Here is a 25,946-nt window from a genome sequence, read left to right as displayed (position 1 = left end):
GTAGGGAAATTTCAACACAAGCACCTGCAGCACTCACCTGTTTTTAAGATGTGCCGCCAGGTCACATCGCTGCATCACTTCCTGACACACAGAAGAGAAGGGGCACAAAACAGAAAGCTTGTCTAACAGTTTATGAACAAGGATGCTGGATTTTTTGCAGAGTTTAAAATGGAGTCTTTTTCGATCCAGTGGGCAGAAATCCTTCTCCTGCAGAAAGTTCCTTAGGCACTTGTAGCAGAAAGTGTGTCCACAGGGAGTGTCCAATGGCTGCAACAAGGGCTGAAGGCAAATGTGGCAGACCAAGTCATCATCCACTTCGTTCTGGTAGTTGTAGAGATGGTTCTCCCTTGTCCAGTGCTGCTGGCCACACTCAAAGCACAGAGGGTTCAAAGAGGCATTCTGCTCCACTGCAGCCATGTCGTCACCTGCAGTCCCCATTTTAAAGGTAAAAAGGCTGATGGATCCTTCTAGCAGCGAAGCTACTTCTTCCAGGATGATTTATATATGCTCTTCAGTCATTTTCTGCAACAAGTAAAGAAATAGAAATAATTTATTTTGCAGGAAATATGGAAGTTCTCTTCAAAACTTTTGACTTCTGGATTTACCAAAATATAACACCAAGATAGATCAGGGGAATATTCCTGTTTTCTGTAAGTTTGTCAAAGAAAGGAACAACAAAAAATCTACAAATATGAATCCTTTCATAACACAAACATTTTATGGCTTCATAAGAGCTGGTGCAGTGCAGTGTCTTCACCTGCAAGATGACCATTTTGTGACAGCAAGGACACCACATTATGCATTGTCGCACTAGAAGCATGCAATTAGCATTTGGCACAAAAATACCCTATTGTGGAATGATGGTTATATGATCAAATAATTGTGTTCTTTAATATGAGATTAACAATTTTAATCTGGTCCTACTCTGTTATTTGGATTTTGACTATACAGATTATTAGGTTATTAGTAATGTTCTAAATACACTACACTGAAAAAACCAGCAAACGGCTTAGCCCAGTTCATTCCATTAGTAATATTGCAAATATTGCAAACCTTATTTCTAGGTTTCCTCTGTGGATTGCTACACAGTAAGAAGGACAGATTCTATGCAGTATGCCCCATCTGATTTAGTACAGAGGCCAGTTATAAAAATACGGAATAAACGAATCATATGAAACTACTCGTTTCAAGCAACTTACTTGTTTTGCTTTTTACCTAACAAAGTTATAGCACACTCCGTGTGCCAAGAAAAGACTCTAGGTCTGTCACCATGGGATTTATTTTCTAAACTTTTTATGTTATTAAACTTTGCCCCTCTTAAAATAGCTGCTTGGGCAGGAAGTTGTGCAGCCATCAGTCTGCAATTTCAAACACTAAATCCTTATCCCTCCCAACCTTATTCACCCTTCTCTCCCTTACAGAATCACACTGCTTGACGCACATAGCGTGATGATTTAGAAAATAAAACACATTTTCTCACAGTCTTAAGGCACCTTCATATTTGTTAGTTTTGGTAAATGTTCTTACTTGTGGGGGATAAAAAAATCAAATTAGAGAAATGCTTCCTTTGTACCTAAATTCTTTACTGTAATTCAGCAAGCAACACTCACGACAGAGACTGTTTTCTAGCAAAGTAGCAGAAAAGATAGAGAAAAATGAAAACTAGCAGTCTAGGTATCAGCCTATCATCTTTATTTCTGACTGCTGAAATGTAGTTCTAAACATATTCTGAAGTTCATGTTGAACGCACGCATTTCCTCATGTCTTGCTTTTTACGAGATTCCCTATTTTGATTTTTGCCCCTTAACCTCACACAGCCAAGCACAAGACTTAGAGCACATTTTACAAGGATTATTATATCCTTTGACGTAAAAAGGATTAAATAGTAATTTGTAATCCAGGCTTCTATTCTGCCATGGAAATTGATGCTCATCGTTGCCCTGTCTTGCAGTAGATAATGTGCACCTTCTGGAAAGGATTTCACAAGGGAAGAGCATAGCAGTTCTTTGTTGCTGGAGACTAAGAATGCAAAATGAGACCCCAAAAGAGATTAGTCAAAAAACAGTCTTAAACATATTATATAAGAGCTCAAAGATTGGAGAGCAGATAAGGAGAGCAGCGCACGAGGCCCTCAAACCACAGCTCTCTCGCGTTGCATTCATGCTCCTGGATTAACGCAGAAGGGATGAGACACATCTAATGGCTGGTCTTTATGTAATGCAAAATAAACCAGATAAATGTTCTAGAAAAACACAGCATTAAACTGTGACTTTACCAAATTATTTTGTCAGTCAAGGCAGGGGAGGAATACACAGCACGAGTTGTATTGAACTTGGGGGTACCTGCAACACCAACAGGTCCTGCAGAGCAAAGTGACACACAGGCAGCAAAAACCACTGTACATGTGCTGCCCAAACTGTAGACTTGTTCCTACTACTGATTACAACCAGGACTCTTCCTCCTTCTCCAACCAACCAAAAACCCAAGAAAGAACCAAGTTCTGATATGCAGAATCATAAAATATTCTGAGTTGAAAGGGATCCATCAGGATCATCAAGTTCAACTCCTGGCCCTGCAGAGGACACCCCAAGAGTCACACCATGTGCCTGAGAGCATTTGCCCAAACCCTTCTTGAACTCTGTAAGCCTTGGTGCTGTGATCATTTCCCTGGGGATACCATTGTGGTGCTCAACCATCCTCTGGGTGGGAAACCTTTTCCTGATATCCAACCTAAACATCCCTTGCTCAGCTTCATGCTGTTTCCTTGAGTCCTGTCGCTGGTCACAAAGACTGTGGATATTGGTACTTGCCCCTCCACTTCCCACCATGAGCATGTTGAAGACCATTACTGAGGCTATGGAAAAACCCAACATCATTCTGTGCACTACTGTAATGAAGATCCAGTCAGGACTCCTGAGTGTGACCATCCCAAATTGCCCTCCTTGAAGGCTTCTAGAATATCTATCCCTTGAAGTCCATGTAACTCACATGGCAGTCTATGACAGACCACGAGTCAGTGCCATACAGTAAATATACCCATGAGATAGTTTGACATCTATAACTGGCTATGGTCAAAGAAATTTGCACCTCTCTTTTAGGAGGTTGTAATTAATCCTTCTTTGTGTTAAAAATTTTAACAAGTTCCTTTAAATTTTGAACAAAATGTAAAACCAGAGAGGAGCAACCAGGCATTCACTGCTATGTAAAAAATTACAATCACTGCCATGTAAAAAATTACAATCACAAGCCTTCTCTCTTAGCAAAGGTATACCCAGAGACCGGCTCTGTTTACTGTAATCAAAAGAGCTTGACACAGGCAGTCACTCTGTTGCCACCACTGCAGGAGGTGAGCAGACATACCTGTTCCTACAGCTGACCCATCCCAGGCTCTGAATGCTGCTGGTGCAGGGACAAACCCTGGCCCGTGCTTTGCTGCAGAGGGCCAGAGACTGGCTCTTCCTGGTGGCAGCTGATATTGCCTCAGTGCTGCCACGGCCTTGGTAACTCAAATCATCACTAAATGCCGAATAAACTACACCCACCACCTCTTCTGCAGCTAATGTGACCACCCTTCCACACCTCTCTGCCAGCAGAGGTGTGGAAGAAAGAGATAGTGCATTACAGAATGAAGATTCAGAAGAAAAGAAAAATCTCACTGCCACCACAAAGAAAACCCTAAACCAACAAAAATAAATACCTAAATAAAGACACCACTACCACCTGAAAAAAAAGAAATTAAAAAAATCAAGATTTCTTTACTTTCACACTGCTGTGCTGTACTTGGGGCAAGCCCATTCCATGACCAAGGAAACAATCACCATGATTTTTATTGATCATATACTGTGGCTGCCTAATTATTGATCTCAAGACATTTTACCATCTGTTCCCAGTGCAAAATGTCAGTTTATTTACAAAGCTCACAAACACAGAGTTTGTGGTCTGAGCAACAGCTGGGATGACAGGTCAGGTCTAAATTCCCTGATGTAAAGAACTATATCCCTGAAATCCACAATACCAGAACACTGCCATTTAGAATATCCTACTTCAACCCTCTTTCTGCATCCCTTATATTATTTTCTCTGTCTCCTATCACAGCAGATTACCAGCTTCACAGGATGATAACAGCCCAGGAAAGCTGCAAACAGGAAAAATAACCAGAATTACAAAAAATATGAAGTGGGTAAAAGAGCCAGCCAGGCCTGTTATTCAAGTCATATAATTCCCTAGAAAATAATTTTCCCAGGACTTCATTAAAACAGTCAAATAGTGCATGTGGTGCCCTGCTTTCAGTTTTAAATTACAATCCACTTGGGAACTGGGCAAGACTGGACACCCAACTGCAAATTTGATGTGCAAATTTTTATTTTAGTTTTTTAAGTGGAGTCGGCACAAGAGTGATTTTAGACTGAAAAAGACAGCCTTATCCTTAGGTCTCCTCTAGTTCTGATTTATTGATGCAATGAACATTCTCTGGAGAAGCTCAACACATTTTTACAAAAGCATTAGATGTCAGCCTTTATACCTACATCAGATTTCATAATATTTATTCCTTCTGTCTGAATGGGTGCTATTTAAAAAAAAAAAGAAAACCACAAGCAAACTGGAACTGTAGCAGTAAGTTAACCTTTTAACTGTAGTTGTCTTTACATAAGTCACAAATAGTTAACACAAGTTCCGGTTTGAAGTTAATGGAAACATGTATTTTGCAATTAATGCTCTCAGAGATTTAAGCAATCTATTTCTAAATGATCTTATTAAAATCCTAGAGATTTACAGCCCATTAACTGACTGGTGAAATTTTACAAAAAACCCAAGTATACCCCAGAAGTAAGCAACTATGCAAAATATCCATCTTAACAATTAATCTCTTTTAAAATTACCTTTAATATACCCCAATTTTTTATTTTGTTTACAACTGTCTATGCAATTTTCTCAAGCAAAAGCAAATGTCAAAAGAACACCCTGAGATGAATGACACCCCTGTTCCTTTGGAGGACTCCAATGTCTCTGTATCCCAAAATGGCTGGGATGCAAATCTCAGTTCTGCACCTAAGAGCTCTCTAACCAGGGGGATGCATTTGCACTGAGATCTATCTAACCACTGAATCAATGATTAATTTCTTCTGTGTAATTTAAACCAGCTGCAAGTGAAAAACTGTCCATCTGTAATTTCCCTTTGATTAAAGGCCACTGCGTATTGGTTGCTTCTTCTCTTCATCTCAGAGGAGATGAGATCCCAAAATTTTGCTGCCAGCTAGCATCACAGAACGCTTCAGTATATAACCCTTCATTATTCCTCTCCAGTGTGGCAAGGGAGCATATGGAAAAAATTGTAACAGCTATGGAGAAGATTTCAGGTGACCCTAAATTCAGGCAGTCCTGGCCTGGCCTGGCAGATTTGACCTTGAGGGGTAATATGTAACACACACTAATCAATAACTCTGAACAACAGCACAGTCATCCATCTTGGATTTCAGGAAAGGTTGGCTTAATTTTAAAATGTCACAGGATTTCCACAATCGATTCTCCATGGACAACAGTCCCTGATTGCCTAAGCTAGCTAAGAAGGGTCTCATAATTCTCAAATTCCCCGGCTTTATTCAAATGCCATGGCTGTGAACAGGATCTCTGAGCAGTCAGGAGTGTTTGACATAAGCCCCAGGAAAGAAAAACTAGACAGTGGTTAAACCCATTTCTTAAAACCACATCATAACATTAATTAAACATTAGTTCTTAGTTCCCAGTCCAGTATTCTTCACAGGAATTACAGCATCAGGCTGATGACTTGTAACTGTTCTCAAAGCAGACCCTAGCTTAAGTGATAGAATAAAAGACAGAAGACATTAATAAAAAAACATAATGAGAATAAATAGCTAGCAAACATCACCACAGGGGAAAAGTGTTATTTCCCATCTCCCAATAAGCATGACCCAGCTCATTAGATACAATCTGCTTTAATATTAAAGCCATATAGCAAACAAGTGAAGCAGTACTAGCAATATGTATTGACTTTACATTATCCATGTAAATTATACTGATATCCAAAGGCTGCACTGCCTTCAAACACCAAACCCCGATTCAATCCCTGTCCAAGTTTATGAGGCAATAATCCTTTTAGACTCCTCCTCTTCTGAAAATGCAAACAAATTAAAGTTTTGACAAAACATGGTACCTGGCAGCTCCGAGTCAAAAATCTACAAGAGATGGACAGGGCACAGCAATTAGCCTGGGACAGGGCACAGCAATTTCTGCTATTGCTGCAGCCCCACGTGCCAATTACCCAACACACCTATTTTTTGTGCTGATGAGCAACCTCTTCCATGTTTTTAAGTTGTTCAGCAGAATGACTGGAATTTTCATATTCAAACTAAATAATATTGTGCCTGAATGGTGACTTTGTTCCACTGAACCATAACCAGGCAACGCTGGGCTTGCAGTAAAACCATCTCTCCAGAGATTATTTTTTGCCTCTGTGCTAGTCTTTTTGTTCCATCAAAGGAATGCCCTCACAGACAAGGAGTCAGCCTTACACCAGGTGTTGATGTGGCACCATCACTGCAAAGGCAACAGGTCACGGGTGATGATTGTCCTTCCCTGCCCCAGGGGTGAGAGTTTTTATATGCAATTCTTCAAAAAAAAAGCGCACACGCACTCCCTTGCTAGGTATTTTCACATTCCAGCATTTTTCAAGGACAGGACACGAAATCCTGCTTAAATCTGACAAATAAGGAGCATTTGGGAAAACTAACAGGACCGTAAGTTGTATTTGTGGAGTGCTGCGTTTCCGTGGCAACTGGGGGCTACGGGCTTTAATTACCATCACAGCGTTAAGGGTCCCTGCTGCACTGGGGTGTGAGAGCTGCCAGGCAGGGGGACCACAGGAGCACTGCCTGTGCTCCCCTCTCTGCCCCACAGCTGCCTGCAGAGGTCCAGGGGATCTGAGCTACCAAAGGGATGCCTGGAATGGGGAAACCGAGGGGCAGCACAAGACTGACCATCCTTAAGAGAGATGATGGATGACACCGACCTCCCAAAACCACCGCCTCAAAGCCAGGGTTGCTCGACATCAGGGGATGACAGGAGGAAAGAGGGACTCGGTGCCCAGAGATAAAAAAAGTGGGCAGAAGGTTTTGCTCAAACAGGCAAAAATCCTGCAGCAGCCATCTTCTATGGCACAAATGGAACGGCTTCTATTTTGGGACCAGGAGATTAAAATAGCTTTACTTTAGTCAAATTGGTCTCAAATGAGACAGGACAGATAAGGACTGTGACTCTACGGAGGTTCCTACAATGAAATACCCATTCTTTACAGAAAATACAGAGCTATATCAAATAAATCATCTCAGCATAGAAGAAAAGGAGACAACTATGAATCTCTAATAAAGATACAGCTACACATCTACAGACTAAATTTTGCATAGTCCTACTGAACAAGAGCAACGCTGAAAAAGGAGGAAAACGACACAGAAGCCACCCAGGTTTGGATGACCAGTCAGATGTCCTTGTCTGCAGGGAGTACAAACCCCATGAAAGAACTTCAACTTGCACCGTCTCTTCAGCAGGCACTGCTACCCACCCTATAAAAGTGTTGCTCAAGTATTTGCCTTTCCCTGCCATCATGTTTCATAAGACAAAAGGTAGGAGCTCCCTTTACAATTTGCAAGATCTGTTTTCTGTAGGTACACTAAATGTTCTGTTAAGTGGTAAGTGAAGTGCCTGTTTCTGGGGGCTAACCCCGCTTTATGTCAGAAATCACCCCATGCTAGGAACAACACAGGACAAGCACCTGGGGAGTTTAAGATGCTCCCAGGACTCTCAACAATAGAGCAGGTTTTAGGCCTAAGTGTATTAACAAAACCTAGAAGAAACTTACAAGTACCTAAACTTGTTTCTGGATTTTTGCAGCAGTGAAAAAGTAAATAGAAAGAAATATAATTAAATAGAAGTTAAAAAACACAGACTTACCTGCCAGGAGACCCGAAGACAAATTTCCTTCCTAGCACAAAAAGAATAAGGAAAGCAGTATTTAATTACTGCTGCTGTAACAGGTGGGCTTTTATATCCAGTGGAAGTGAAAAAAGTACCCCAACAGTCAAAAAGACAAGGAGACAATTAGTGAGATTTTCTTCTCGCTGATGGAGCAGAGGAGAAGAGCAAGAAAGAGTAAAACATTTGCTTATCCGCCATGGATATTTTCTGCCGCGCAATCTGTCCACCAGCCCTTGCCATATGTGCCACCCTTTCTGCTGGGAGAGATGAAGGCAGCAGAAAGCTGTCCATCAAGATGCTAAACCTTCTGGAAAGCCCTCCCCTATGCACTTTGCCCTGAAACAGGGACTTTTGTGGATGAACAGAATACACTTAGCTAGATTAAATGTAGCACATTCCTAGATATGTACAGAGATAATTTGATTTGATTAATTCAAATTTTAAGGAACAATAGCGATTCAAAGAAAATAAAGGAATCGGAGAGCTATGTTCCCTTTTTCCGCACTTCTTTATAACCAGCCCCCATCCCTACGGGTGTGCATGGAGGAAATTCAGGGAGACAGCACTGGGATTAATCATGAAATGGCTTTGATGAAAGAGAGAAGCTGGAGGTGGAGGGGTGGAAAGGATAAAAGAACTTTCTGAATAGTTAAATTGTAGGACTTAACTATTTTCAGAGAGAAACACCATCCCATCTCTTCCTTCGGGCATATGCCACCTTGCGTAACTGGTTACAGCTGGTTTCCCCCATCAATCACAACTTGAGTGACGGGGAAAGCTATTTTCAAAGGTAAACTATGCTGTTACTAAGCAGTTTTTTAGCTTAGACGTAGAGTGAAAAAAATGAAGCCACCACCTAAGCTAACAAAAACCTCCAATCTCTTTGAAAACAAGCATTTCTAAGATCTGTGCAAGACAGAGACAAGAGGACATGGTTTAGAGACAGCTCAGATAAATGATGAGCTACACACTGTCCTCCTCCTGCAGGAAAGGAGGCAGAGTCCTCCGCAGGAGTGAGTGCCTGTGGCCTCCAAGGAACCCATGACAACCCATGGCCAGAGAAAGAAACTTAAAAGTACAGCAGAAAGAGCACAGAGAATGGTCTAGACTTGGTCTGGAGGTTGCAGCTTCAATTTTCAACCTCAACCTGCCAAATCCCAGCAGCTAAGGAACATCACTTGGTGAGCCAAGGCAACCCCTTAAACCAGTCTGCCCTGCCTAGAGACTGCTTATTTTCTCCCTAATGAAATAAAACAAGTATCACCACATCAGAACTCTCAAAGGAAAGAGGAAAATGAAAGCCTTCTTGAGCCCATTGTCAAGAGTATTAACTCAGGCTACCTACATGCAGGCCTAATTACGAGTTGCCCATGAGCAGGGGTATTGCCTGCAGAGTGACCGACTCACCACCACAACTGCCCCACTTGGTCTGCAGCCCAGACAACCAGGGATCAGGGAAAGCTGGGCTGGCACTGACCACCCCTTGGCAAGCAGGTGACTCATTCACTACCCTGGCTGAGCAGTCTCTACTCATGCCTGGGAATTATGTTAGGATGCCATGCACTAGCCGACACTTGAATTAACTCCACAGTAAAGACAAGTTCTGAGATTCTTAATACTTTAGGATGATGGCTGTGCCTCTCCCTATTAAGTCTGCTGAAGACATTTCACTTTGCTGTTGTACATAATTTGATTTCCAGTTAATTTCCAGGAGAAACTTTCCTTCTGATATGTGTAAAAAGGTTCTTTTCAGAGCCAGCTGCCTGACCCAGCTTTGGCGACACAAAAAAGGCAGAACATGACTTGTGCAAAATACCCTCATATCATTTTGTAGGATGCTTTTCATAAATTAAAACCTTTACACTGAGACCTTCCAATTAGGCTACCAGTCATACTGCAACAGATGTACTCTGTACAGATACTGAAAATAAATGGCTCCACACATCAGCAAAATTTACATAATAAGAACATGTTAGATCTAGAAGTTGTAGTCTTAATATATACAAATATTATCTTAAATAAAGCCCATTTAAATACTTTGTATGTAAACAGGTCTTTACATACAGAGTAGACTACTGCTTGATCTGAGGCCTCCAGACAGGATTCAGAAAAGGAAGTGGACATTGAGTTGACTATGTAAAATCCAGTCTGGTTATACATATTTGACAGACACAAGTAATACAGAAGCAAAGACTGCATTTGTTTTCAGTCCTGCTGTAGGAATTATATATTCTCCACTTCAGCCCTTGTAATTACACAGCCACCAAGAAAGAGTAGAGGCAACAGTTATTGAATGAAAAACCCAGACATTTTTTCTAAAAACACTTCTCTACTCCTTAACCATGTCTTCCAGCTTTTTGTTTCACATTACCTATTAGCTTGGCTGATTGCATGTTTTATATATATATACACACACACATGTTAAAAAATAGAATTTCACTAGCTATTACATAGGGAAGCTTCTATGGTGCAGCTCTTTACCTGCCTGAGGTGCAAAGTTTGGCTGCTTTAGCATGTTCTCTGATTCCTGTCAGTGCCCTCAGAAAGAAACTATCTCAGTGGTAACACTATTGAAAAACAGTTCTTTAAAATTCAAGTGAGAAATGTTAGCAAAGCTGTATAGCAGTGCACACACACAGCAGGCCCTGCTATGTACTCACACAAGTGACAGGGGCTAAATGTTAAACAGCAATCTCCCAACTCCCCCTTGCAGAATGAATAATGTGGATGAGGGAAGGCTGAACTGCTGTTACAGCATTTCTGTCTGCTTTCCTTAGTAGTCTTGTTCTCTTTAAGAAAAGGTAATATTCCTAAAGAAAGGCAAAAAATTAAAATAATTATCTTCTGAATGAGTAGCAAAAATTAAAACTAAAGAAAAAAATGACACTAAAAACAGGTAAGTGGCAACATCTATGTAAAACATCAAACTGATAGCCATATGCAGAGATTATACAGAGGAGATACAATAATAAAACTATAAATCAAGAAATAAACTAGAATAATTCTCTTTTCTTGAGCAATTTTAAGTCCTTACAGAAGGCTACAAGCAAACAGGGGGAAAGCTCAGAAGTTTGCTAGGGTGGGGAGGCATCAGGACTCCAACTGCTACACACATCTAGCAAAGAAACCCCAAGTGGTTAAAAAAACCAAAGGCATAAAATTATGAAAGAAAAATGCATTTCACTTCTTCAGACAGTTAACAATGAATTTGTACAATATATACAAGACATTTACTCACATCAGCAGGGAATTACGATTCACCACATTTTGGGAAGACAGTAGTAAAGAAGCAGTGTGCTGAAGAGCCCTACCAGTTCAGATTCCTAACTTCAGGCACCACTTTTCTGTATCCACAGTCAAAATGGTTGCAGCAACAGAGGCTGATAAAAACATGCTACATCGGGAAGGAGCCAACCTTCTCCTCCTCCTCCCTGTCCAATCTCTTCTCAGCAGGCTGAAATTTTGCATCTGTGGGGGATGATACAATTTTTGCTTCCTCATTTATTCTATGTATTCAACCCTTAAGAGCTAGCTTTTAAAATACCAGTCTTGCTTTGAAGGATATTACTTCATTAGCAGTGCTTTTGGAAAAAGGTCTTTAAAAGGCAGACGACTCACCCTCTGGAGTATCCATCTTCTTTGCACTCCCTAACCACAATTCTCATTTTCCCAAACCAAGCACTTCTCAACAAGTTAGGCTAGGTTCACAGACATAAAAAATTCAAACCACCTTTTATTTCCATACTTTTTTAAACTCCCAACTCATACTAAACACTTTCACGTGTTTTACGCCAGATATTTACATGAAACATTTTTTTAAACTTTATAATGTTTTTTTTCATTGCTACATTGTCCAAAAGCTAGAAACCACCCCAGACAACAATCCTGCTCCACTGGGAGCTGTGCAATCGATCTCAAAGTATTACGGTGTCTCCAAGATAAGGATGCACATTCCCATGGGACGTATTTCTTTTCCTCAAAAAGGGAGCAGTGCTGTGCACAAAGACTGCGGGATGCCCGAAATGCAACACAAGGACCAGAGGAGCTGTAGACACCTGCCTACCCTTCGTAGAGAGGCAGCAGCAGTAGCTGCTGTGTTCATAAAGCCAGGATATCTTCACGCAACAGATATAGCATGCAATGGATTTTTTTGAAATAGCAGACTTCCAAGCTTTTTTGCTCCCAGCAGCAGCAACAAGGATTCAGTGAGTTACTCAGAAGTTCATCTGCAAACTTCCTGTAAAATCCAGAGCTTTTAAGAAGTAACTCAAACTTACCATCAAGTTCAGAGTAGTGCAATGACTCAGAGGAACGGGGTCTAGAATAGAGCAAACTACAGTTACCAGTTTCCACCCAGACACAGACATTTGGGTCAGAAACCCAACTTTTCACACATCAGTGAAGAACTGTTTAACACTGCAGTAAGAGAAGCCTTGATTTCCACTGATTTTCAGAGTGAAAAAGCTAGTAATTTCAATTTAATGCACCAAGAGGAGGGCAAACGCAGCAATTAAAAACCTTTATCCTGCCCTTTCTGTGTGCAATCTGAAAACCAGAAGTCCAGGCAAGAACATGATGAGAGTTTCATTCAAAGGAGACAACCTGCTTTAAGAGCAGGAGACTTAACTTCAAGCAACACTGCCTTTTAATATCAGTCATATGGGATAAGAGCACAGAAACAATAGATAATATCCCGGGCAACATGACACTGTAAATAAAAGATATTGGGATGAGAGAGTTGTGAAAAGGCCAGGCTAGCTGACAAATTTTAAGATGGAAAAGATAAAACTCCTCATGGAACCAAGAAGCTACACTGGAAAGCTACTACAATAATATACCATACTCTGGCTGAAGGGAGTAATCTGCATACATCTCCCTTTGTAAACTTCAGGACTAGAAATGTATGAACTCAGATTTAGTGCTTGTCCACACAGACCAGTTTAACTGAATATTAACTTTCAATAAAGTCAAATTCTGAACTGATACTTTGCTGTTAAAGCATGTTCTGTTGCTTTAGGTTTAGCCAAACCTTATTACTAAATGGAATCTAAAACAGAAAGGGTTTACAAAGACTCTTTTTGTTTCCACTGAGTACATGAAAATAAATCACTGCAGCTTTCCCATATATAATAAAAGGTGTGGTTTTTTTCCTAGATGAGAGATTTGGAGAACAGCACATTTGCAGAGGCTCTGGCTGGCAGGAGACCCCTGTTTTCCCCTGGCCTTCTGACTCCCTTCAAACTTTCAAATGCAACCAAGAGGGTGCTTTGGCTTACAGATTCCTAGTTAGTGGAAAACTGGGGGCAAAACTGTGCAATGAAGTTGCTATAAAACCTTATCCCAAATAATTAGGTTTAACATTGATACCTAGGATGCTTGGGGTAAGAAAAATCACCAACAAAACCACTGAACCTCTCCAACAATTTCCAGTCTTCAATTAAAAAAAAAAAACCACTTGACAGCCAGACCTGACACCCTACTTGCTCCCCCATTTTTCTCTTCCCTTCCTTCCCCTCCTCAAATCCTGGAAAAACAGCAACATGGGAGTTATTCTTTCAGACAAACATTTCCACTTGAAAACATTAACTGAAGTTTTTTCAAAATTCGTATACATCAACAAACCCTGAAGGCAAACAGATTTAGTGAAACTAGAAGGAGCAAATGCCTGAATGATCTTTAGTTTCTCATTTTGTTTTTCAGAAGCATGTCATCCCTTACTAATTTTTTTAAAAGTCTTAATCAAGGGACTTGTGTTACTTAAAGTTTGCACGCTCTGCAAAGTGCGTAGCAAAATGAACAACCTTTTTTTTGCAAGGTGGTTAATAAAGGCTACCTGTAAGTTTTCTAGGATGCCCAATGGAAAACCTTATGGATAACTGTACAACTATTACTACATACGTATCCTAGGAGACCAAAGAGCTTTCACATTTAAGAGCTTATTTCCCAGCCACCCTCTCGATACACATCTCATGCAATTATAAATAATACAAATAGCCATGAGAAAGGAGGACATTGGTTTAATTTCATGCAGAAGGTACACAGACTTCTGCTTATATCTGCATAAATGTTTCATTTCATTTCACGTCTTCTCACATTCTAACAAAAAAGATACTCTGTATCTTTGTATTATCTCACATAATGCATGAAATCTGTTTTTAAAATTGAATTTTACAACAGTGCATAGCTGTAATTTCTTTAATATTTAAAAATTCACACACATACATACAAATCATCAGAAAGAGACTTTGTATTTAGAAAAGTGAAATCTAGGTCCTGACTACAACATTTTGCAAAGCACCAGCCTGTTAAAAAATCCAAAATACCAGAGAACCACATAATTTAGAAAAAAGTCTAGGAAAAAGAAATTAAAAAAAAAAAGCAAAAAGCACAAACCAGCTAATTTAAAACAGACTCACTTTCCTCTTCATGTATGAATAGCCTATGCATTTGAAACCAGCTGAATCAAAAGCATCCCCCTCATTTCTTGTTTGTCATTCTCATCACAGGGTCTAACCTGCAGTTAAGGACTCGGCGCCCAGCCTCTGAAGAGGAGCATCCTTAAAATGCCGAGCAGAGCCCTGGAAACACCCTGGTATGATTCCTTGGCAGCCGGAACCCAGGATCTGTTACAAAACCTGCAACACAGAGCACAACAGCCCCTTCCCTTCATCACCTTTTTAGTCTACATTTCTTAGCCTTCCATCCCAGCGAAGGCAACACAGAACACCTGCTCTACAGGAAAGAAGAACATACTGTTGATCTCTTGGAGGAGGGGATATCACACGGTAACAGGGAACTCCAAGGAAAAAGGCTATCGGCATGCTGGTATACAGAAATTAATTCACCAGAGGGTAATTAAAACAGGACCAGTTCCTCCTAAAGCCACTCAGCAGCTCTCAGGGTTTGATTTCCTTAAAGCAGTAAATTAATCACCTAACCTCACACGAATATGAGTGAAGCCCACACAGCTGTGGCTCAGCAAATACTAACCCGAGCAGGAGCCAGTGTAGAAGATCTGCAGGCACTCTCTTACACCGCATCCTTTTCAAAACCTAAACTTAACATTAAAATTAACTGCAGGCTAAAATGTTGCCAGCCATTTCTCGTGAATGCATAATGAAACCTTGCTACTCCCCGTAGCACCTCACAGTTTTGTAAGCATACTCCACAAAATTCGGGGATGATCTGTGCAGGAATCCTTACAGTAACTCCATGTGTACAGTGGCTTTACAACACAGATGGGATATTTCGACTCCCTATCATGCTGTATGCCATAAATATTATGTAAAGCAACACAATGTTTGCAAGAAAAACAACCAAGCGGATTATGTAACATTCTTCTTCCTTCTTCCACTCCTCTATTTGAGAAAATTCTGCTTTTTTAAAGAAGAAAATTAAAGTGGAACACTGAAACTATTCTCAAAAGTGCACATACTTTCTGAAAAAGTTTCAATTTTCATATATAATTCAGTATTGCAATACTAGAGGTGTATTCAACGCATAAAGTCCGTTTTACATCCTGAAATTGCTTTACTTTTGTTGATTAAAAAAGGAGGGCAAATACTGTTATGGTTTTCTTTCAAATTAACTAAGTTTCTGGCTTTTTGAATACTATAAAATCATGCTTATTTGTAGAGTCACAAATTACAAACAACTATCTTCCACAGCAGCTTTTAGAAAGTCTAGTAACTCCACTTACAAACTGAATACTTTAGTATTATTTTTCCCTTATACTGGACATTACACAAATTACATACAGGAGAGTCGACAACCAGCTAAATGTGATAACCACCATATCCCTAAAGACTGTCCTCTTCCTTCACTTAGTTCCATGAAGTGGATGAAAAAAAAACCCTCCAAATCTACAAACACCATGATAAATGAGCAGTAGAAGAGCATTCTCCAGCAGCAAAGGGTTCAGTTTTAGGTCTCAGTGGATACTTCAGAAGACTTCAGGGTGGCCTTTATAATATCCTCCACTTGAGAAAATATCACTGCAAAGTAAATCATCCCTATGAAAAAGCAACAAATCTGTTTTTCCTGCTTCTTCTTGGCTTGGTGTGGCTTTAAACAAACAGGCTTGGATAAACAGCATAATGAAGAGGACTGATGTCGTTCTGCTTCACGGAAGAGCTGCATGGTCTAGATGAGACCAGTTAAATAAATTGTCCAGTCAGTAGGGAGGCCCATTCTGCTCCTTCCCATGAGATAAAACCTGTGATGGTATTTCAAAGACATAGTACTAAGAAAACTTTTGACCTCTGCTAGAGACATTTCCAACAGCCTTAAAATGACAATGTCAATAATAGTTATACTAGGCTAGCAGTGTTTTCTTTGGGTTTTTACACCTACTTGTAATGCTCCATTTCAGCTGAAGAACCAATACAAACCAATCCCAGCTACTGTGTTCCTCTGTGAGCACACCAGCACTACACCTACGTGGGCTTCCTTCAGCACATGCAATTAATTAAAGTCATAGCTGGAAAAGGCATTTGCTAAGACAGCACGATTCTTACCACGAGGATCTCGGCTGTATGGAACAGCATGGTGAAACATCACACAGCAAAGGAAGGGGGTGCAAGCAGAGATCTTACCCTGCCACACAACAGCTGCTCCCCAACCCAGCGCTGCTGCCACAAGCCTCCCTCTGCCCTCACAAGCATCAGTGCTGCTCCTTCTATGGAGGAAAGGAGGAGGACAGCCAAAATCTGCCCGCTCAGCCAAACAGGCTGAACAAGAATTCTGGCTGTGAGCCCCAGAACTGCTTTCAGAAGCCATGTCTTCAAAAGACCTGAGTGGCTGAAGGGAGCCTGTTCACCTGAGTGTTGAACCTGTTCCCTCCAACAACGTGGAGTTTAACACACAGACTCTGCAGCTTCAGTAGTACTTTGCAACATGAAATTTAACGTTTTAAGATTTCATTTACACTAAGGCATGCCACATGATTGCAAAGAGCAGCTGAATAAAGAGATTTACAGGAAAGAAAGAAAAACCTACCACAGCCTACCATATTATACCAACCTAAAAAAAAGCATTCACAAAGGAAGAGGTAAACAATTTTTACCCTCATTAAAAAGCTGAGAAATGTGCACACCACCACTAAAATATAATTAATACACAGCCTTCAGGAGAGTCCAAAGGAGCAATTTAATTAACCACCCACTGATTTCATAAATGACAAGAACACACAAAGGTAATGGCACCTTATAATTGAAAATGTCCTGTTTATTTAGCTGAGCAATTGTGCTGGTCTATGTTGTGCATAAATATGAGGAAACACATTTTCAACTCATGACATTTTAACTTTGTAAGGTGAAACAGAAAAACATACTGCCCACGATACAGCCACTGTATACTTCACTTATTTAATGCCTTTACCCAATAATCTCTAAGTCACTGACAATCACAAAGGTTTTAACCTTTATGAACTTTTCTGATGGGCTATTTCTACACTCTCTTCAGAAATGTGGAAGAGGTGAGAGGAAAAAAAAAAGAATTTTACTGGTATGCCATTTCAAACAAACTATTGCCTCATTCAGGGACTTAGTTCATATCTGCAGTTCTCCCATCTTTGCACAAAGAGACCCTCTGTGAGCCCCATGAAATATTTCTGCTGATGATCTTCTAAACTCATTTTCTCATTTTCTTTTCTTTCACATGAAGAAAGTTTCCTTTCAGCTACTACATCCTTTGTAAAGGAAAAAGAGAAGCAGCTCTTACCAAGGTAGGAAAAGAACACAGTGAAACATGTAAAAGGCTCTTCCCTGTTTTTTTCATTGAACTTTTCAGGGATAAAGCTGGAATTAATATTCTTTTTCACATTCACAAAACTCAAAATGCCTTTGTGCTGCTACATTAAGACCATCAAAGTCAATTTGACTGAACATGAAACAGAGCAACATCTGTATTTATGAGCTGTTCATCTCCCTATCTAATAGATACACTTAGAAGTATTCAAAAGAGATGTAGAGAAACTGGAGAAGGCCCAGAGAGGGGAAAGATGATCAAAGGAGTGGAAAGTCTGCTATATGAGGAGAGGCTGAGAAAACTGCTCAGCCTTGAGGAAAGGCTTAGGGGAGACTTTATCAACATGTTCCAGTATTTAGAGGGTGGGTACAATGAAGGTGCAGACTCCTATTCTACAAGGAGACACATGGAAAATATGAGGGCTTATGAGTACAAGTTATCTCTGTGAAGATTCTGATTGGACACAAAAGGAATGTTTTTCACAATGAGAACAATCAGCCATTGGAATAATGTCCCAAGGGAAATGATGGATTCCCAAATGCTGGACACTTTCAAGATGCATCTGAAGAAGGTGCTGCACCCTCTTGTCTGGCCTGTGCTTTTGTTGAGAAGGGTTGGACCAATGATCCTTGAGGTCCCTTCCACACTGGTATTTTCTGATTTTATGACTTATACTTGCTTTGGGGCATACATTATTTAAAATAACAGACTGAAAAGATTCTTCAGGCATGAAAGTCTCCATGGCAAAGCTGACTTGCCAGACTTTTAAGAGGCTTTCCCTAAAGGATTCAACAACATACCATACAATGATCCTCAGCAGTCCAACACCACTCCAGCAGCAGGGTGTACAAGGATGGATGTCTTGCACATCAGCCTCAGATCTCTCATCCCACCTATCTGCTTTATCAGGTGCCATGCAATGACATCAATGACTTTACATAACATTGTCTCCCTGCCCACCTAACACAAAAAGCATTCCTCAACAGAAATTGCAGCATTAAATGTTGATCCCAACAGCATCACTGCACAATGGAACTACCTGAAGTGATTAGGTCACATGTACACATTAAATACACACTTCTGCAATTCTGGATCCAAGAGCGAAATCTTTACCTAGTGGTACTAGCTGGTCATGTTGACTGTTCCTGAGGGTTTCCCATCATTAGGTATTTATGATATTTGCTCAGTCTGTAGCAAACCATCACCAGCCATACCTAACTGGATTAGCTGCCCATCAGTGATGCCACCAGCTATATAAACATCTTTTTTAAATTATGAAAGCTTCCATTACATTTATGCACTGTGGTTTACTTACCAATCAGATGAGGAAAGAAGAGTTCTTAAGTACCATAAAGCACCCTCTAATATTTTTTTCTAAACTTTTTTCTTTTCAAAGTCCTTCCAGCTTTCACGGGTTAACTGAAAGCATTCACATCAGGAACTGGCAGGTCCCAGGTACTGCCTGTGCCCCACACCCCAGCTACAGCACTTTTGGGTTCCTTGTTACTAGTCCTTTTGGTCCTCCAAGGACTTTTGGGCACATTACTACAGGATTGAGCACAAAAAACAGTGTTTTCCAATGGTTAATCATGGTAACTGCTGCATGTTTCCAGGATGCATTCACCCTCTGAAAACAGTTTAGATTTTCTGCTTCTAAATGTTATAAAAATATACTGCTTGAATTCTAATACATCATTCAACCGCCTGCAGCTTCCAAAACAATCTGAACTGCTCAAACTGAGTTGTTTCTAATGTTTACTACTGAAATGAACTTTATCAGAAATAATTACCTTCTTCCATGCCACCAGCATATTTTGAAAGAAAATCATGCTCCACAAGTCTCTGAAAGAACTCCATTTACCTATCATATTTCTCCCTAACAACTGCACTCAAAGTTTCTCCAGTGGTCTTACCTGCAGTAAGAGCCCACCCACAGTACACAGATTCCTTGTGCTAAGTTAACAAGGTAAGAAGCATTAGGAAAGAGACTGACCACAGCTAGAAAAAACCTTAATCAGACAACACTTGTTACAAGTGTTGTGCTCCACTGGGGAAAGCTCTCAAAGATAAGTAGTGTTTTGTTAACTCACCAAAAGTCACCTGGGATGCAGGACAGATGGAAAGTAACAGGGAGTCCTCACTTACACAAAAGAGCTCTTTAATTTTTCACAAAATATCAGAATTCCCCATTGCAGCAAGCAGAAATACCAGATCTTGAAGGCTACCTCCCTCAAAACCTTCCTGTAGGAATTCCTGCACTGCCTGTTTCTTTTTAAGTGGGTTAAACGCTGCTGATTTCCCCCCTACTGCTAGCAAGATTATTTTTTCTTTTATAACAGCATTCTCCCAAGTTCTCTCCTACACAAGTTTGAAGAGAGCCAAGGTTGTTGGCAGCTTGTTTATGAAACTGGCCCTCAGTATTTCCCCAGTCAGCCCAGAAGGACAGAGAGCAACTGTCCATCCTCCCTCCTGGGGTGATCCCTCAGCCTACTTCTATGGGATATGGGATGGATGCAAGGAAATAACTTATTAAGTGATCAAAATACACATAGAAAAATAATTAATTTTAAGTATTAAGTGAGAGATATAAGTAGTCTATTAATTGCATCTTCTAGATTAATTTCTAATTCCATCAGGTCATGGCACAGTGAAGTAATTTAAATCAAGGGATTTAACAGCATTTTGAATTAGTTTAATAATGCTAAACCTTACTGTATATATTCAAGTATTTAACTCGCAAGAGCTGCTGGTTTTTTTTTTACCATTCTGTAGTATTAGTTTAAAAATCAAATGGATTTCATTACCATTCCTGGTAGAGAACCTTATTTAAATTTTACAAGAATAATGAAAATAAATAATACAATTTCACATTTAAACACAGCTTAAACCTTTAAACTTAGAAGAGCTCAATTAAACAAATCATATTGCTTATAATTACAAAATTAATTCTTTTTGTGCAGTAATATTGCTTTTTTCTCATTTGTCCCCACTGCCACCAAAGGCTTGTTCAATTTCTACCACTGAACAGCCCTTCCATTTGCTGGTATTCCACCACAGCACATAATTCTGAAAGCAGATGAGTCTTGCCTTGAGCTTGGATCATAATCCCCCAAAATCTCATCCTTCCAAAATTTCTTTTGCATTCTCAAAATTAGAATAAATAGAAAATAAAGTATTTTCCAGCGTGGTTTTTCAGTTCCTCTGCACACCAGCAGTTTGACTACCTCAACATCAACAGGCCTGCTCAGCACAGGGCTGGCTCTCCCACAACCCACGCAGATTCCTAAACCTAGCAGCTCAGACAGCATTTGCTATGTTTTAGCAAGTACCTGCTGCTGACTGCTTCCACTTGCACAGGCTTTCCCATGGCTTCTGGCTGTACCAGCAACCCTCAGGGTGCCTTTCACTAGCTCTGTATCATCTCGCATTTCAAGAGAACAGAAAAACACAGGGCTCAGCTCAGATAACTTGCAGCTCACAAATACAGATCTTATGCCATCTCCCTACACCTCTACTAGCATCACAGCTGAAGGGTTATTTTTAAAATGTCTTATGTATGTACATTACCTGGTTTTAGTGAAATAGAAAATTCTACTCAAAGAAAAATACAGACTATCTGCTGTAAAACTGTCTGGGCAAACAACTTTAAAATTCCTTAAGGACATCAAATGTCCTTGAACTCTATTTTCAGAACTGAGGGGAATCCACTCTACTGCTACATTTCCTAAGTAGTTTCTCACAACAGAATTACATTAAGAGTTGGGGAAAAAATCAGTAATTTCCATGCCAAGGCCTGTATTCCCTTTTTATAAACTCAAGGATTTCTAAATGCATGTAAACATCTTAAATAAATAAATAAAACACAGGAAAATTTTTCTTCCAGAATCACTTTGCAGTGTAACGAGAACGGTACTTTTCCTTTACTGCATTATTATGTTCTGGTACTAACCCAAAAGTTCACACCGTTTTCATTTCTTTATTGCCAATAGCCATCTAGGAAATGCTGCCATGAATAGTAAATCTACATGAAGTCACACTCCTCTGGTGCATTTTGTGAATAGCAATCAGTTCATAACACAATCCTGTTCGGTTTAAATTCAGTTTATTCTTCAATTACTCTGCTAGCCCAACTCTAATTTATTATATTTTCTGGTACATTTGATTTTGAATATTATGACATCCTGGCTCATGCCATTAGAGAGGAAACATAAAATAGTGAGGATGTCTAGGGACGGCTGAGAGTAAGATAGTAACAGCCTGGAAAATTAACAATACTGCTGTCTGTGCTCAGCTAGACTGCTCCTGCATTAGCACTAAAAAAAATATTTCTCTAATACAGATTTGGCATCCAGGAATAGCCTCAGGGGTACCATAAAACCCCAGCCAGCACAACAGGCAGCTGGGCTGGTTGGGTGGGTAGACAGCAGCCCCTGAGCCCACTGGGGCAGCTCAGCTGCAGAAGAAAGGAAATGCTGGCTCTGCTGCTGCTCGGAGCTCACCAAAGAAAGAAACCAACACAGTTCTAAATGCCATCAATACTATATACATTGATTTTTGAGTGGGCTTTTTTTAGCCTTTCACTGTCTCGGTCCTAGCTACCATTTCTCTCTCCCAGCACCCAAGGTGAAATGAGAGGCAGCAGTCAGAAGCCTGCTCAGAAGATCTTTCTTGAGAAGCTGGGCAGAAGTGAGGGCTTCACCTTCCCCTCCAGCTTGGTGACCGACTGCATTAACCTTCAGGGCACACTGCCAGCCCCACCTGCTTACTCAGGCTTTTGCCAACAAGGGATGCTCTCACTGCACTGCTTTGTCCTTTGAAGATGCATCCTTTTTCGCTTACTTCTGTCTCCTGCCTAACATTTGGTTGGACCTCCTGAATCCAGAAAATGGAGGGGCAGTCCTGATGGGAAATATCAGACTCTTGTATTGATATCTGACCTTTTTTTCTACAACAGATTCTGATAACCTCAAACATGAAAAATGCTTATGTTTCGGCACAGTTTGCTCTGTCCCAAGAAATTCCACACTGGGTTTTGAAAACAATGCGTATTTCCCTTATTTTTTCACTTGTTCTGAAAGCCTGAAAACAGCTTACCAAAACAACATGCAAGAGTGAATGCTTTACAGGGGAACCCAGGCAGGCCCACTGGAAAGAAGTTGCAGTGGGGGAAATCTGGCTGGATCTAAATCCTCACTCATTACTTTGTCCTCCAGGAAACAAATCAAGCAGACTTATTTTCCCCTAAAAGATAACACAGTTTTCAGCTGTCTCTAAGCTCTCTTGTAGCTCAGGCAGTACTTCCAGCTTCTTCTAAACCTCACAATCAATAAGGATTTTACTAATGATGTAGTTGCTGCAACTGTTGCATTATAAAGACGATGTCAAAAATTACATGTAAACAATGCCTACAATTACATGGAGGTAAATTACATGGAGGTAATCTACAAAACTCAGAAGTGCCATGCTTTACCTTATCCATTGCCTTTCAATTTTCCCTCACTTCTCCTGAACCTGCGTTGTAACTCAGTTGCTGGTTTCTGTTCTGAAGCTTCCACCCCCCCCCCCGGCAACTCAATCTCACACAAAGGACAGACACAAAAGGGAGTGGCATAAAGGATGCTTAAGCACACTTTCACTGTTATGTTACTTGATTTCACACTTAGGAAACCCCACTGAAAGACAGTTATTGGTGCATGAGAAATAGGGAGTACAGTTACAGCTTGTGAAGCCTGATGGAGTCACAGCAAATCAAATCAGGCCATATTTAGGTGGGATGATGAGGGACAGAGGGGCTCTGCCCGCCTGTTAAGTCCTATCACACTTAACAATGTAATGTATTGCAACGTTACCACCATGATGAGAAAGAAAAGCTCCTCTCATTTTGGTGTGTTGGTACCAGGAAAATACACCACCCAAGTTCTCCAGAAGGAATGACAACTCTGGCTGTAACCATTTTCTCTTCCCAATCCCATGTACTTGTAAGTCACCTGCCTATGCTTACACTGCAAATCAATGCACACACTCCAGTGTCTCCCTGCACCTGCTCTCATTACCCTGTGTTTGAAACAAATCCTGAATTGAGACTTGATTTCACTTCCCAGCAGGCAGAGTAATCATCAATAATTGATGTCAGTTGGTTTCATTCAGGGCACTGCCTTGGGCGTGCAAGGGAGAGTTACGGTATGCACCAAGGAAAGTAGGATTTGTATATAAAAATATTTGATAATCTGAAAAAATCCCTCAGTAAACAAAGGAAATTTACAGATAATCGTATTAAAGATTAGAGTTGTTTTAAAACAATGCAGAATGTATTTGAGAACATCTGGGGAAAAAGATGTAGTACTAAAAGCAGAATCTTTGGGGAAAATATATTCCCCCTCAAACAGGAAACAGTAATTAATTCATTATTAAATCCCAATCCTTGTCAATTCATGTTAAATCAGAGCACTTTTTCTAATAAAGGCTGTTGTCACTATACTTAAATGCAATTTTATAGATAAATATGTAAATATATTTACATACAGTTTTAACTCTGATTAGATGACTGCTTGATTATTTCACATATTAATTGCTTCCAATTTATTTCAAATTTGAGAAGCATGATAATTTTATTTCAAAAAACTAAGTTTAATATTAAAAAAAGGACAGAACAACCTGCGGACTAAGAAAAATATACCATGATAGTAAAAGCAATTTGGTGTCTTTCCTTTCATGTTTACTCATCAGCTGGAAAATTAAGAAAATAACTCCTTTTATCTTACAAAGGTTGCTCTTTTTCCATCACCCATTTACTGTGTTCTGAAGTTTTGGTGTGGCAATTTATATGAAAATCCCCACAACGAAACCCGTAAACTGTTCCTGACATTTTCTATAATCAGTGTTGACAATTAACAGTACTGCTCTTCTATTTAAACAGTGCATGATTGAAGTTCCTCACTGCTGTAACTGCTGACAGCATCAGAAGACTATTTACTTCACAATGGAAAAGTAAAAACTATAGAACTGAACAATAATTAAATTGGTAAAAACATCCTAGATCATATTCCTATAATGTCTTTCACTAATGTCATGGCTTTGCATGCATCAATTTGTATCTCTGTTCCATTCTTCCATAAAAATACCTAATGTTAGAGCTAAATCTGGCAGGGCTTCTAAGATCTGAAAAGAAAAAAAGAAAAGAGAAAGTACAGGGTTTGTTTTTTTCCCTTTTTACGTTGTTTTACTTCTTCACATACAGAAATTAATTTTATATATATACACATGCATGTAAAGTTCAATGACAAGCAGAATGTTAATCAGATCTGCACAAGCCATTAGATTGAGGCTTAGCAAAGAAAGTCCATCAGGGATGCTCTGTTGTAATCATGTCATCATAACTGTGCTGAATTCAGTGACTTCCTTGGGAGCAGAAGCAGGCAAAAGGACTCTCATGCCCATAGAGAGCCCTATGGAGTCACTGCTGTGGATTCAATTGTATTGTCAAGCTACAGGGATGGCAAAATAGGACTCAACGTGTGATAGATCACCTGAAAAATTATATATACAGGATAGCAATTGCTCCTAACACACATGGGTGCATTGTAGTGAAGTCCCTTCTCTCCTGCATATCAGCTTAATCTGCTTAGCAGGTTTTCAGGTATAGACAGACTCGCCTATAGGAACACTTCAGAACAAACCACGCTCTTTATCCTCAAAGTCAGTATCAGCTAAAATGTAACTCTCTCCTCTTTGACAATCTGAGGCAAAAATAAAAATCTCGGCAGAGTGTTGACATTACTGTGTGAAATAAATTGCCTTCACTGAATTTGAAGCTTACTTAAAGGCTTCACCTGTTGTGAAACTCACATGTGATTGTTTGTAGAAGGCAAAGAAGCAAGTCAAGCTGTACCCAAAATTTCTTAGTCAAGTATCTTCAGCTTCGTAACAGCACAACACTTCAGAACGCTTCCTAACTTCACAGCTTTCCAAACTTTCCAAAATGTGAGTTAGCAAAGCATTACACTTCTACAGCATTTCTCTGGTCAATGGCACACATCCCTTAATGCAGAAGAAAGGACTGTTAACAGTTTTCATTTCACACTCCAGTAACCCAAAATCTTGTGTTACCACTCACTTTAGTGTTAATTTTCCCACAGATTCTCTTTTTCTGCTTACACGGCAAGACAGCTCAGGTCAAGTGCTCAGACAAGCTGTGCTGCTGATTCTCCTTT

General features: G+C 40.0%; 1 protein-coding gene across 1 annotated transcript in view; it reads right to left on the bottom strand.

Annotated features, from left to right (window-relative positions):
• LNX2 (ligand of numb-protein X 2) overlaps positions 1–25,946 on the bottom strand; it is a 52,271-nt gene extending 26,325 nt beyond the window's left edge. The window contains 2 exon segments of the mRNA XM_031066041.1: positions 38–522; positions 25,850–25,946. Coding sequence (XP_030921901.1) covers positions 38–438 — 401 coding nt within the window. The 5' untranslated portion in view covers positions 439–522; positions 25,850–25,946.

The sequence above is a fragment of the Geospiza fortis genome, unplaced genomic scaffold (assembly GCF_000277835.1).
Source record: "Geospiza fortis unplaced genomic scaffold, GeoFor_1.0 scaffold16, whole genome shotgun sequence".
NCBI lineage: Eukaryota > Metazoa > Chordata > Aves > Passeriformes > Thraupidae > Geospiza > Geospiza fortis.
Note: the sequence above shows the minus strand (reverse complement) of the source record. Positions and strands in the feature narration are given on the sequence as shown.